Below are 14,222 nucleotides of genomic sequence, written 5' to 3' on the forward strand. Positions count from 1 at the left end.
TCATTAAAATGTGATCATAAAAAAAAAATCAATTTGAAAAGAACTGTCACGATCAAGAAAAAATCCACCGCTGCTCTCGTCTGGAGTTCTGCTCGAAGGCAACGTATTTCTGTGCGATTATTTCCTGGGTGCGGTTTCTGCTTCTTCCTGTGGCTGTCAGGTGACCGACAGGAAGTGGAGTGTGACACAAAATAGTGCTGAAAAAACAAAAACAAAACAACAACAACAACAAAGCTAAACTCACCACAACAAAGTCAAGACTAAACACAAAGTTTCTTCATGGATTATCTCCAGGTTGTTTGTGGAAGTTGTTATTCTCGCAGAGCAACACTTGTTCTTATGGAGGAAAATAAGCCTGTGTCCTGACTGCGTGCAGAGAAACATAAATCCGAGAGGAGAGGGGAACCAGCATCGTTGGCACAAACTTAAAAAAAGAAATAAAACACCGATATTCTCCTTTAACCCTCCCAGACAAACTCCCCACCCAACCCAGCTCCAAATCTTCTCAATCTCATCAACAGCTTAGAGAAGATCAAAAGTTTGCAAAGAAACACTTAGAATTTTTTTTTTTTTTTTTTTAAACTTGACATATTTATAGAAAAAAAGTAGTTTATCCGGCCCGCGACCCTCCCCGCCCCCACGTCCTCTGGTCTCAGGAGCTGGAGGGGTTGGGCAGGTCGAACACGATGGGGGGGTTGGTGGGCTGGAAGCTGACAGTGCAGGTCGACGCGTTGATGAACGTCGTGTAACCGTCCGTCATGATCCCGTAGCCTGAAGAAGGGAGGGGGGGGGGGCACAGGAGTCAGCTCAACATACTACTTTCTGTTAATAACATTAATTTCATAACCTCCATTTTCTTCTTGTCTCAGCACTAATTGCTAGCTTGGGTTTAATTAAGTTTAAATTTGATTTGGAGCTGAAATGTGTGCATGTAATTTGGGTTTTGGTTACAAAACGTAAAATGTTGTTTTACCTTGGACATCCATTAAATACCTTTTTTTTAGTGTTTCAGTGTAAAAACTCTGATGATATTTCATCCAGAAACATCCAGTTAATTAAAAGTCATTTTCAAGGTTCTGAAGCTCTTTATATCCAAAGGCAGATGCACAATAATTTCATATATATAATATATTAAGAGATTTGAAGAAAACAAAATAAGTTTATAAAGAGCATGAATGAGTAATTTGTAGGAACCATTTACTAAGTTCAGAAAACTATTAATCTAAAAATGTATCCTCTGTACAAAACAACATTTCCACTCAATTAGTCTTTACATTGATTCCTACGACGAACAGGATCCCTCTGTCCTGCTTTTAGTAAAGTTGTACATAAACTCAGACACCCCTGTGACCTCTGACCCTGGATTTTATTGTCAGTACCTTCGTGTATGCCTCCGAAGGCGTGAAGTTTGGGTCGCACCCTCTTCTGGACCGTGTTGAGCAGCTCCACGCAGCCGACCCGCTGCAGCTCTTTAGGAACCCAGTCTCGGAAACCTACAAAACCCAGACACGTTAGTCGTTCTCAGTGTCCCGGACAGTCCTGGAGTGGCTTATCAGTTTTATCCTCTGCTTATGCTCCCTCACAGTAATCAGCTCTGACAATTTCAGGTCCAGGAACAGGGACCCAGTCAAGGGTTTGTACTGGTGAAGGGAATGAGCAATAGAGAACTGTATCATCTGCATAAAACGGAACGCACACTGGATAAATGGTCCTAGTCTGGATCCCTGGGTCACGGCTTTCGACACAGGGAGGAAGGAGGAAGAAGACCCGGAACACACGGCGTTCTAGCTGACGGGTAATTTGAAAACCAACTTACAGCGTTCCCAGGTAAGGCAGTTTTATTAAGCCTCTGACAAATCAATAAAAAGAGCTGTACAATTTATTTTTGCAGTCAAGTACTTCAATAATTTAATTCACCACTTTAATAGCAGAGGTTATTGTGCTGTGTTGTTTTCTAAAGCCTGGATGATGTTATGTTCGAATAATATTTGTTTATAAATTCTTTAAGTTGTTCACTGACAAACTCGTCAAGGACTTCAGCTAAAACACATTTACAGACTGGTCAGCCTGAGATTTAGACTTTCAGTCCTCAGACCAGGAAACATTCGCAGAAGACTGGACGGCTAAGATGAAAACCGAGGACTGATTTGGCCTTTCACTCCACATTTGCGGAAGGGAGCATGTTTATTTAAAATTTTAGCATCCCACTCTCCTCTACATGAAAATACTTTTGCGCAGTAAAAATATTTTGCTGCATGTGACACTTGTGTAAACTCTTCAGATCCTGAAATCTTTTTTTTAAATATGTATTTTCTGTTTTCTACTTTTAGAGAGTCAACCTGCATCTTCAGCCCCCCCACCACCACCCAGCCCTGTTCTCCTCTCCCATGGTCTCTCTCCAGTCGTTTGCAGGGTCTGTCACTCTGCTGCAAAATCGAGTTTCCATGCAATCAAACAGCCACAGCGGCTGCTACTGCAGCAGCAACAGCAGCAGCAGCAGCAGCAGCAGCAGCCCTCCGTAGGCGAGAGGGAAGGAAATCACTCAATAAAGCCAGATGGAGAGCGGAAGGGAAAAAAAAAAAGAAAAACAAAATGGGGAAAAAACAACTGGAGCCCAAATAGCTAGAAGGAAAACTGAATCAGTCTGTGGTGAAAGAAAAAACAAAAACTGAAAGCAAACAATATGTATTTTCTTTTTCATAAAGCCAAACACAAATATTGAATCATGGACCGTGTTCAGATACTGTTGGACTTAGACAGAATACAGAACTGACTATGGCTCAGACACACACACACACACACACGCGGCCCGCTGCGACGCCTCCAGTGATTTCATACAGATTTTGAATAATGAGGCACAACCTCATTAGATATGGTGATGAGGGGACTGTGATTGGTTAATTGGACTCACCGAGCGGAGGTCCGTGGGTCATCAGGATGTCGATGCCTTCGGGGACGAGGTTCCATTTATCCAGCAGAGACTGACCCCGAGGCAGGTTGAACCCCCAGCCGTTAAACCACGGAGTCCTGCGGAGAGAAAGGGAGAGGGATCACATTAACATCGCTCAGGAGACCAACTCTGCCATGATTATGGAACCAAACTAAATTGGCAGCATTTACAGCGTTTTACCAAATTTATTCACCTTTTCTTCATCATGTAATGTCGTCAAAGATGAAGAAGCACAAAAGTCTTGCTGTTGCAAAACTCAAACGTCCAACAGGTCTTTGAAATTAAACTGTGATCGCCTGTTTGGGGTTTTTAAAGCTGAATTAACTGATGTTTTTGTTCGCTCGGGGGCAGAGCAACCAACTGTAAACACAATGTTTTGCCTATAAAGTTGTTAGAGTTGCCTCGTTGCACATACAGAAGACACGCTGCAACATTATCACTCATTTATCAGCTTTTAAGCTTGAAACAGCTTCCTGGCGGAGGCGAGGTTGTTGAGTATAAATACTGTAAGAAAACTGAGTCTGTGAAAGCCCTGGTGTAGTGGAAGTGCTTAATGCATTAATAATTCACAGCGAAAAACAATCGCAATCTGCACATCTGCAAACACGCGTGCATTCACTGTTACGGCACGAAACAATGAGCAGCGGAAACATTTAAAATTAAACAAAACAACGAAAATAAATTCAAGCTTGGTTTGATGCACCAGAGCAGGAGCATTTAATTCTCAGAGTCCCAATCAAGCTTAATTCATTTTAGAAGCCAAAACCATACGAGTGACAGTTATCTAGGGTGCAGGCCAACTAGACAAGAAAAAGAAAAGAAAAAAAAACAAAAAAAAAACAGTAAATTTCTAAACAGCAGGGAGCCACATCATGTGTCAACCCCCATCCCCTCTGCTACCCAGCTACAGATTGATTGACAGCAGCTGGGCCACCTCCAGCAGCCTGGATGGGAGTCGGCAGCTCCGGGGTGACAGGCAGCATCTCAGTCTCCCCCAGCAGACACAAAGAAAGCCTCGATCTGGCTGAGTGGGAATGAGGGATAGAGGGATTGATGGATGGATGGATGGATGGATGGATGCAAGAGGGTGAAAACAGATGAAGAAATAAAGCAAAGCGTGCAGAGGTTAGATGTAGGAGCGGGGGCGGGGAAACAGAGGGGAGAAAAAGAAATCGAGGAGAGGCTGGTTGATAAATTGAGCCTTCATTTATCACAATAGTGGTAATGGCAGAAGAAGGCTGACAACAGAGGAAAGGAAGATAGATTATCATCACATAATACCTCAGTATATAAGCTGACCTACTGCTACACCCCCAGAAAAAAAGAAAAAAAAAACCCCTCTTAATTTTACTTTGAGGTTTGCAGCACAGAGCATCAGAGAGTCGCTGATGAAAAGATGATTTTGGCTCCAGTGTTTCCAGGTTACTCTGGGACAAGCGGCTCAGTCCAGAGCAGCTTCCAGTCACTTAGCGATGGTGCTGCGTACGGTATTTGACCGAGGGGAAATCAGGGCTCCACAAACATCAATAGGCTTTGTTACAGTGAAAGATGGACGCCCCGGCTCTAATCAATACTTACTGTTCCACAGGAGGGCAGAGCGGCCGGGCTAACCAGAGCCACAGCACACTGAAGATGTGTAAAACATGAGATCACAGTCCCTCCTGGTTCCTTTTAACACACAACCAAGATCCTAAACTATCTCTGCTGAAAATGAGACGCCAAAAAAAAAAAAAGCCTGTTAATTCAGCGTGGAAGGAGATTTTCATTTTCTGCATTTTCATGCAGTCTAAGCATCCATCGGCTCAGCCTGTTTGGGTCTGCTGGTTGAACGGTATTGAGTGTTTACGCTCTTGGACAAAAAAGGAGGTGGCGGCGGCGGCGGCAGACCTGAGGCCCGCTCTTTGATTTGCTCGCTCAGTCGTTGCCTCGCTCTCTCGCTTGGTGGAGAGCTGAGAAATGAGGTTAAAAATGAAATGTGAGGAGCGCACAGGGGAGTGAAGGCCACAGACTGAACTGATTAATTAGAACTAATCACACAAATCAGAGCTAATGGAAGTCTAATGGATTACTGGGAAGACTCGCCACTTCTCGGATGGAAACTGCGCTGCTGCTGCTGTGGCTGCGGCTGCGGAGAAACTTAGAAAGCAGTGAATCAGAGCTGAGCTGCCCCGGTCGGCCGGCTGCACACAGAAAGCACCGGCAGGGTATTTGTCTGGCTCTGGTTTTGACTAATAGCGACAAGGCCAAACTTTGAAAAATGGCCGAACGCATTTATCGCTCCCCCCCCCCCACCCCCCCGTCCAGAAAAATAAATCGCAGCCTCTCGCAGCAAAAATAAATAAACAGCTGCAACGTTGATTTTGCTCCGTGTTTCACATGTTTTCCCGCACATAAACACATTCATCTGGGAGATGAAACATAACCCCTGACATGAGCTGTGGATCCGGAGCCAACCAAAAGGTCCTGACTGAATGCAGAGCGGGGCGCTGCGGCCCCGACGCCACAATGGCCCCATTGTCGGCTGTCTGCCTATGAAATATACCTTCCATGCAAGTGCATTTGTTAACCTCCGCCAAGATTAATGACATCCCGGTCACATAAAGGAGAGATTGTTTCCTGTGTGGCTGTGACACAGGTTTTATTATACTGTACTGCTGCTGCTGAGTGTGTGTGTGTGTGTGTGTGTGTGTGTGTGTGTGTGTGTGTGTGTGTGTGTGTGTGTGTGTGTGTGTGTGCATGTGTGTGTGTATGTGTGTGTGTGTGTGTGTGTGTGTGTGTGTGTGCATGTGTGTGTGGGGCAGGTCCACCAGCTTCTGAGTAGGATGTGAGTGTTGAACAGAATGTACGCTGCCAGTGTCTCAGTCTGTTCTCAAGAGTGTATATATGTGGACCAGTGTGTGTGTGTGTCTTGTGATCAGACTACATTCAGAGCCCAGTCTTGCCTTGACACTCGCCATCTGGAGCACGTCGCCGTGGCAACAAAGGAGAAGCGTCTGGAGGCAGGCACAGTGGGAAGTGAAACAGCAACACAGAAATAGAAAAGAAAAGGAGCGAGGAGGTGACGATCTGAGAAAAGAGAGAGCGAGAGAGACGGAGAGACGGAGAGAGAGGGGAGGAGTTCTTCTGCAGAAAGCCACGAGGGAAGACGTGGAAAGATGAAGAATGAAGACGGACAGAAATTCCACCTTCCAGATGTCATGTGTCTGCGGTACAGCTGTGTGCGGCTGACTCCAGAACAGGAAGTGTTTAAGTTCAGGGGGAACGTGGTCAAACAGGCCTGAGACGGCCAACAGCAAAACTTACTTCTTTAAGTCAAACATCATCTCCAACCAACAACACACAAAACAAAAGGAAGCGCTGCATCAAAAGGACGAAAAGCCTGTAACCATGGCAACGGGGGCATTTAAGGGACCCCCCCACCCCCACCCCCAACAACCCCGCGGGAATCAAACGTTGGAAACAGGTTAAAAATCTGCAACCCGAGCCGGCAGCGGAGGTGAAGCAGACAGAAGCCATTTAGCCCCTCGTGTGCAGAACGTCAATATTCAATTAGGCCGGTGGACATCATTAGGACGGCGGCGCGGCGTCTGGATGTGACACTGCTCTTAACCCCTCTGCTCCCCCGAGCTGCTCTCTCTGGGTCCCCAGACAGGACATGATATCCCCCTAATACCACACACACACACACACACACACAGACACACACACACACACACACACACACACACACAAACTGAACGCTTCATTCTGCTCATTACGGCTTTTAATCTGACTCCTCCCTCACTTAATGGATCATTGTGACCATTTTTTACACCTCACTGCATCAGCTGTTTAAAGGCGAAGCTTCGCTGACGTTCCTGTGTCAACAACCATCAGATTATTTTGGGATTTTGGGCCACATTTAATCATACCGTGTTAGCGTTTTACACATTTCTGTTTAAATTAAACACAATAAAAGCTCATCAACAGAAATATTCAGATGATTCACAGATAAAGCCAAAGAATTATCTGAAGCTTAATTTATATTTTTGTTTTTTTCTTTTTGACATTTACTCTCAGTTCAATCTTATTGTACTGATCATATGATCATATTGTGTGGTCATCATTTTGTTTAGATAAAGGATTTCAAACTCTAAACTAAAAATTAAATTAAAACAAAATGAGCTGTTCAGCTCGACTTTTTTTGTTTTAACAAAACAGTGAAGCACATTTCACTGAATTTGATCTTTTTATGTGTGACTGTACCAACATTATATTATAGCATATTATATATATATAATTGTTGGTGTATATTTGGTTGAATTTTGAAGCTGGGGTCTTTGTAACATACCACATTTATGAGCAGCATGTAGACAAATCCATGCTGCATTCTGCTGAACACTGTCTTGTCTTACACCTGGCTCTTACATAACCCCCATTTGCTAGATTAATATGTATGTGCCGTATCTTCGGCATTCGTGGACTGTTTGACTGAGAGTCATCTCCTCTCTGCCACTTTCTACTCCAGATATTTTCTGATAAATTAAATCATGCAAACTCTCTGGGGTTACACATTTTTAATCATTTTCCTTCTCCTTCGTCTAAGCTGCTGTTTATTCAGTGGTTGACACTACAAAGGCTTTTTTTTCCCCCTCCCCACATTACGCTCAAAAAAACTCAGGTCAACTGCTTTTATCCTGTCCCTGAACTACACACACATAACCACACTCTCGCTCACTCACTCGCTCACTCACTCGCTCACACTCAGCACCTTCATTTACCCTGTGCAAAGCAGACTGTTTACCAAACACAGTGCAGACTCTCAGCCACCTCTATTTCTGTCTCATCCAACGTACAACACAGCATCAGACACCTCACAACAAACACCCGAGCTGGAAAGATGAGTCTGTCTGTCTGTCTACCTGTATCATTACACCTGTGCACCCCCTGAAGATTAACCCCTCGAACGCTGCGACAACCACAAACAACAACTTACGACCACTGCACACTGAGGAAAGTTGTAAACGCAAAGATTTATCTTGTGATTTTAAGAACATTTAAATAAAAATCTAAATTAATTGTAAAATCAAATTTTTTTTTGGTATCCAACCAATGGGAATGACGTTCATATCTACAAAAACAAAAACCCCAGTTTTAAATAAAGAAATCAAAGGTGTTTATGCTTGTTCGGAAACAGCCACGCTCAAAGGTGAGCTGGAAAGTCAGCTGATGTAGAGAGGGTCAGTCAGGTGACGGACAGTCTCTCCAGGAAGTCATCCCGAGTGTTGCTCTCAGTTGTTCATACGAGAAGCAACAGTTGTAACAAACGGGAAAAAAACCCAAAAACCTCCAAACAGACGGCCAATCACACGCAGGTGCACAAACACACGTGTCGAGACGGAGCTCTGCACATGTGTGTGTGTGTGTGTGTGTGTGTTTTGGTTGTGTTGAGAACAGAGATAAGATCGAAACACGTCTCAGGTAAAGTATGATCCTCCACCTTAAAGCCAGCGAGAACAGCTGCACCCTGGGATATCAGCCGGCCACTGAACACACACCGGGACGAACAAGCTGCACCGTGACCAGCCCAGAGATAAAAGGAGAGAGTGAGAGAGTGAGAGAGAGAGTGAAGAGAAGAGAGAGAGAGAGAGAGGAGTGGAGTGTGTGTATGTGTGTGTGTGTGTGCAGGTCCAGTGATCCATTGTGTCTGACCTCTGAGTCAGAGCGGCCCAGGGGTCAGAGGGGGGAGGGGTCTAATTGATCAACCTGTCAGAACCAATGAGGAAGGCCATGTTAATGGGACTTTTATAAGCCCCGCGGGACGTACCACCTGACACTCAGAGCTGTATGAGTATGTGCAAAGCAGAGTACGTGTCCTGTGTGTGTGTGTGTGTGTGTGTGTGTGTGTGTGTGTGTGTAATCCCAGAGCCCAGGTAGCCTTATTAAAAGGAGCCAAGTGGAGACTCTGGCTGGGTTTTGACAAATGGCCTCTCAACACCAAGGCCACCTTTGCAAACTTTGGGGACGAGGTAGAAGGCGAAGTCACAAGGGTGAAGGGGCCACGAATGTGTGTGTGTGTGTGTGTGTGTCTCTGTGTGAGTGAGAGTGTGTATGTGTGTGTGTGCTCTGCTCTGCCCCAGCACTAATAACCTGTACCTAGTGACTGATGGAGTGTGGAATGGATTAATCTCGCTGCAGTCATGCTGCCAAATGCCGAGGCGCTAAGGGTTAGCCACCAGACTTAGCCCGCTTAGGAAAGGCTACAACCATGGGGACGGGTTGGTGTGCACACACACATCATATATATATATATATACACACACGCACCCTGTTTCCCCGGGGTTGCTGAGATGCAGCCAGCTGCAGTTTGACCTGCGGGCTGCTAATGTAAAACAACCGCTGCATCAGCCGGCAGACGATTCGCAGCAAACACAGCTGCTCTCAACGCCCCGGCAGGTCCCAGCACTTCACCACATAAAGGTCTGAGAGTGTGAGTGAGTGTGTGTGTGTGTGTGTGTGAAGACAGAGAGATGGTGCGAGAAAGAAAGAGAAAAAGGTTAAGTCCCCAACACTGTAGCAGGAAATCAAATGAAAGCAGAGAGGTACGGAGCGTACCCCCCCCTCTCCATCTAAGAATAAGAGACTACAACCAGCTACTGGTTTTAATGTTGTGGCTGATCAGTGTGTGTGTGTGTGTGTGTGTGTGTGTCTTAATTAATTTAGAAAAGATGTAAAAACTATTTGAAACAGAATAAAGTGTTTGTGTCTGTACCACAGAGAGCAGAGGACTGTTAACATGCTGTGCGCGATGAAAAAGAAAAGAAAAAAAAAGTTTGACTCGAAGCGTCTTTGTATTTTTGCAAAAATCTAATATAATGGCAGCAACTAATGATTATTTCTGGTACAAATGTATCAGCTGATCATGTTCCTTGATTCATCAATTCAATGTTTCAACTATCAAACATCAGAACACAGCGAGTCTGCACAGTGTGTCTGCATGCCTGTGAACTATTAAAAGTCCATGTGCTAAGTAGTTTAGTTGTAGTGATGCTGGTCCGAAGCTGCTTGAGGATGCGGCAGGTGGGGCCTGGGAGGAGCAGCGAGGTGTTATGGGAACACGGATGTGTCTGCATGTGAACATGGAATCCAAACACTTTGAAATATGGATCTGTCAGGAAGCCGGGCAGGTCTGGAGAAACTGGAGACCAGACTAATAAACAGAGGGCGAAACTGGGTCCTATTCAGAGAGCCTGTATGAGGGGGCTGGGGGCTGGGGGCAGGGGCCAAGACCCATTCAACCTGCCCTGAGACACAGGGACAAGGGTCCCATTACCCTCCTAAGGCCCCAACCTCCATGAACTTGATCCTGGAGAACAATGTTAAAAAAGGGGGGGGAGAAAGGAGCAAAGGGAGGCAGGGGGGAGGATAATATCTCTGGGAAATAGTGAGCTTTCCTCAGTGACAATAACTGACAGGCAAGGTTTCATTTTCCAGCTCTGCTCCACGGACAGAGGCTGCAACCCCCCTTTTTTTTTTAAAGAAAAATAGAACAAGGTGGTCTGAAAATCGAATGAGCGCACTTCATTGTACAGGTGTGTCTTTGGGGGCTTTACCCTCTTACTGCACAAAGACTACAGCTCCAGGTCTGCAAGTTAATTGAAAAAAAAAAAAAAAAAAGAAAAGAAAAGAAAGAAAAAGCCGTGAACATCTCAAACTTTCATTCATGACATGCAACACGGAGAACAGACAAAGGATGAAAGGAAATTATTAAAAAGGTCCATTGTGTGTGTTTTGGCCTCTGCCTGTCATTGTGCCAATTCAGGCCCTGATGCTGAAGGTCTGCTGCTCTTCACACACAAAGAGAACTTTACCAGAAAGAAAGGAAGAAGAGAAACAGCAAAGCGAGGTGCTCTGACTGAGGTGACACCAGCAGCTGAGACATTCAGACTTAAAATCCTTCTTACTTTTAATAAAAAGACAGATTGTGTCTGAAACCATTCACTATTCAATATGTAGTCTATTAAATTGATATACAGGCGTCAATATAACCTGGCACCTTCATTACCCACAACGCAACTCGACCGCTGCCACTGCACTTGCCGCTTTTCACTGTATCACTACTGTCTTTCGTGAAGCCGCCCTGTGTTTAGTCCGACACTCACATGCTCCGTTACAGACGTTAATGCTGATGAAGACGAAGGAAAAGCGAGATAACAAACGTCCGTAGTTATAAATTCAAAACCTGCCGCTGTTGATACCTGAGTAAAAAGAACAACAGCAAAGGTTTTTCTTCTTTCTTCTTCCTATCATGATGTTTTTAAGAGCAGATCACATCCACTTTATTATCACACTACATCCTTCTCTTGCATGTTTTTTTTCTTAGGTCACTTGTGAGATGTCACAGGGATCATTTGATGCTAAACACACAGGGACACAAGCGTCACAAGTGTGATTTTATAACTGCGTTCTCAGCTGTTTGTGGTTTGGCTCCTCTCTGATTGCTTGTTGTGGCTCCAGTACAAAGACATTACTGTCTCCCATTGTGAGTTTAAAGCCTGATGACGGTCAGTGACCGAAACATCGCGTCATCAATTTTTTTTTGCTGTAACAAATAAAATGTTACAGCAAAAAAAAAAAAAGACCTTTTACACCGTGCCTCAGTGCAAGTTACATTTCCACTAAATAATAATGTGTATTTTTTGAAAATGATTTTCTAACATATGGGGGCCTTGGCTTTGTTTCTCTTCACAGCTTTCCCACTAGCTGGCTTTCTTTGTCACAGTCGGATGAAGAGGAAACTGAAATAATTAATAAAGCGCACCACGAGCTGTGAAATGACATTAGTGCTTTGATTGTGTCTGTGATTGTCTGTTCTGCAGTGTGGAATTACTCTCCTCCTGAGGATGATGAGAAAGAAAGCAGCAGGTCTCTCTCAGAGCCCTGTCAAAATGCCGGGAGCGCTCCCTGCCTTGTCCTCACATGACAGGCCAACCAGTCTTTGCTGCAGAGGTCAAAGGTCAAGGGGGGGGGGGCGAGAAGGGGGGTGTTAAAAGGCAACAGGAAGGGCCACGGGGTCAAGCCAGTGCAGATTCGTGGCACTCTGCTCATGGTTATTGTCTCGACCTTACAACGAGTGGATGTTAGTGAGGACACGGGGACGCGGTGGCAACAATAGGCACAGGAAAGCACACAAACTGGCATTGTTAGTCTGTCACGGGTTTGTGTACAAAGAGCCGGAACACAGACAAAACAAAACACACGAGGCCAAACAGGGCAGCCCCGTATAAAGGAACTCCGGAGTTGGGCAGACTCACCCGTAAAGTATAAACCAAAAACACACAAAGTTAATAAGAAATGAAAATCTTTAGAGGGAAAAAAAGATGTGAAAGAAAGATCCAGAAGCACAGGTGTATTTTTGTTTTCAACAAATGTGGTTAATCTTGGTTAGAGACACTAATCTATAATGGAAATTTAAGATTTGCTGCCACCAAACTGGCTGACACGTCATGCTATTCTGCCATGAACGTGACATATTCCTTTAAATACTTTTGCTAAATATAACTGAGTTTTGTGTCTATTGTTGGTTGTCGGTCTGACACTGATCACTGAATGGAGGTCACAGTTTCTCCACCTTTTTATTTACGATGCGCCATCCCTTACTGACACCTGGGTGTTCCTACCGCCGCCATCGGGGGTCTAAATTCAGCGAGTGGAGATAAGCAGAGTCCCCGTCCTTGCCACTGAAACTGCGCAGAGGTCAGCAGGAAGGAAGGGAAGTGCTGCAGGACGACGTGAATGCTATCACCGCCGAGCAGAAACCAGTAGGTAGGCTGCCCTTCTGTTTATGGAGCTGTCGTTACCGCCGTGATTGATGGCTCGCCACAGACAATCTACATCTCCCTCATGAGCCACGTGGCTCGTGGGAGACTCGTGGGAGAAAAACAGTTCTGGCCGTGGTGAATGTTAAGTCCATTTCCCAGAGAGCTTTGCTATTCTTGGTGCTACAGTGTAAATATCGTCACCAGCTTAATTAAATTAAATCAACTCATCTTTTATCATTAACGCTATGTAATTTTATAAGTTTGGCAGTTTCAAGAGAGGTCAACTTTAATTGTTTAGTTCAGAATAATCTCAGATTAAATGACTGAATGGAACCAAATGTTGAGCACTAGTTACCTCAAAAATTTTAAGGCAGCGTGGTAACCCACACATTAGCTGACCAAAGGTATGCGGACACCTAAACATCGCTGCCACACTGGATCATTAATCCTGCTGCTCTAACAGCTTCACTTTTCTTGTTCCATTCAGACACAACAGCATTGGTGAGATGCCACACTGATGTTGGGTGATAAGGTCACGGCTCTGTTCGGGTCAGTCAGGTTCTTTAACACCAAAAAAACAAAAAACATTTCTCATAGGAGGTGGCTTTGTGCACGGGGGCGCTGTCGCACTGAAACAGGAAACAGCCTTCCACAAACCGCTGCCACAAACTCTGAAGCACACTAACGGGAACCAAAACATGAAAAACAGCCCCGAGATCCAAAACCTAAAAGTAATGAAACCCTTGTGAACACACAGTCGTGTAAAATCCTCACCCACTGTGATATGTTCTATACCAAGCTATACATGTTTGCTGCTTTCAGAGGCTGTGAGTCTGATTGAGCCTCTGCCTCGTCTCTTTTTTCCCCATTTCCCTCCTCATCTTAAATCATTTATGTTTGCTTCCTTCTAAAACTTGGAAGAAAACTCCGCGGAGCTGGCACCTCTTTTCTCTCTATCAAAAACCTTCGAGCACTTAGCATCTCCAGCGTCGTGTCCAGACTTGTTGTCATTGATGGTATTACTTATTCATCGGGGCTTTTTACATCTGCTGAATTCGGCTGCACCAGCACTTAGGTTGGTGACCTTTCACACCAAGCTCTACAGAAAATAATGGCCGGGACAGCGAGGCACACTTTGAGCTGAAATCTATGTTTAGACATTAAAAAAAAAAAAAAAAAAAAGTAAGTCAGTGGTAAAAGTGAGTGCAGCTAATGCAGGGCTGGCACACCTCAGGCCACAGCAGCTGGGGACACAGGGCTTCCTCCGCTTTTCAAATATTTATCCCCTCATAGCGTGAGACACAGCATGGGACGGAAAACAAGATGGAGTCCTGCTGGGCCCCGGGATCTGCCAGTGTACACACACATATACACCAGGACAAACACAGCAAAGAAAAAACAAACAGATGGGCAGATTCAGATGTCAGAGACATACATGTGCTCCCTTTGTAACCACGAGCACAGCGCTGATA

At 44.9% G+C, this 14,222-nt stretch overlaps 1 protein-coding gene across 4 annotated transcripts in view; it reads right to left on the bottom strand.

Moving 5' to 3' along the window:
• Nucleotides 1–544: 544 nt before the first annotated feature.
• Nucleotides 545–14,222, bottom strand: part of mpped2a (metallophosphoesterase domain containing 2a) — a 57,812-nt gene continuing 44,134 nt past the window's right edge. For all 4 annotated transcript variants that reach the window (XM_041042508.1, XM_041042517.1, XM_041042533.1 and 1 more), the window contains 3 exons: nt 2,912–3,027; nt 1,380–1,493; nt 545–771 (listed from right to left, as the gene is read on the bottom strand). In XM_041042508.1, the coding sequence (XP_040898442.1) occupies nt 653–771; nt 1,380–1,493; nt 2,912–3,027 (349 nt within the window). In that variant the 3' untranslated portion in view covers nt 545–652. The remainder of the gene's footprint in view (nt 772–1,379; nt 1,494–2,911; nt 3,028–14,222) is intronic.

This window comes from Toxotes jaculatrix, chromosome 1 (assembly GCF_017976425.1).
Source record: "Toxotes jaculatrix isolate fToxJac2 chromosome 1, fToxJac2.pri, whole genome shotgun sequence".
NCBI classification, from domain to species: Eukaryota; Metazoa; Chordata; class Actinopteri; family Toxotidae; genus Toxotes; species Toxotes jaculatrix.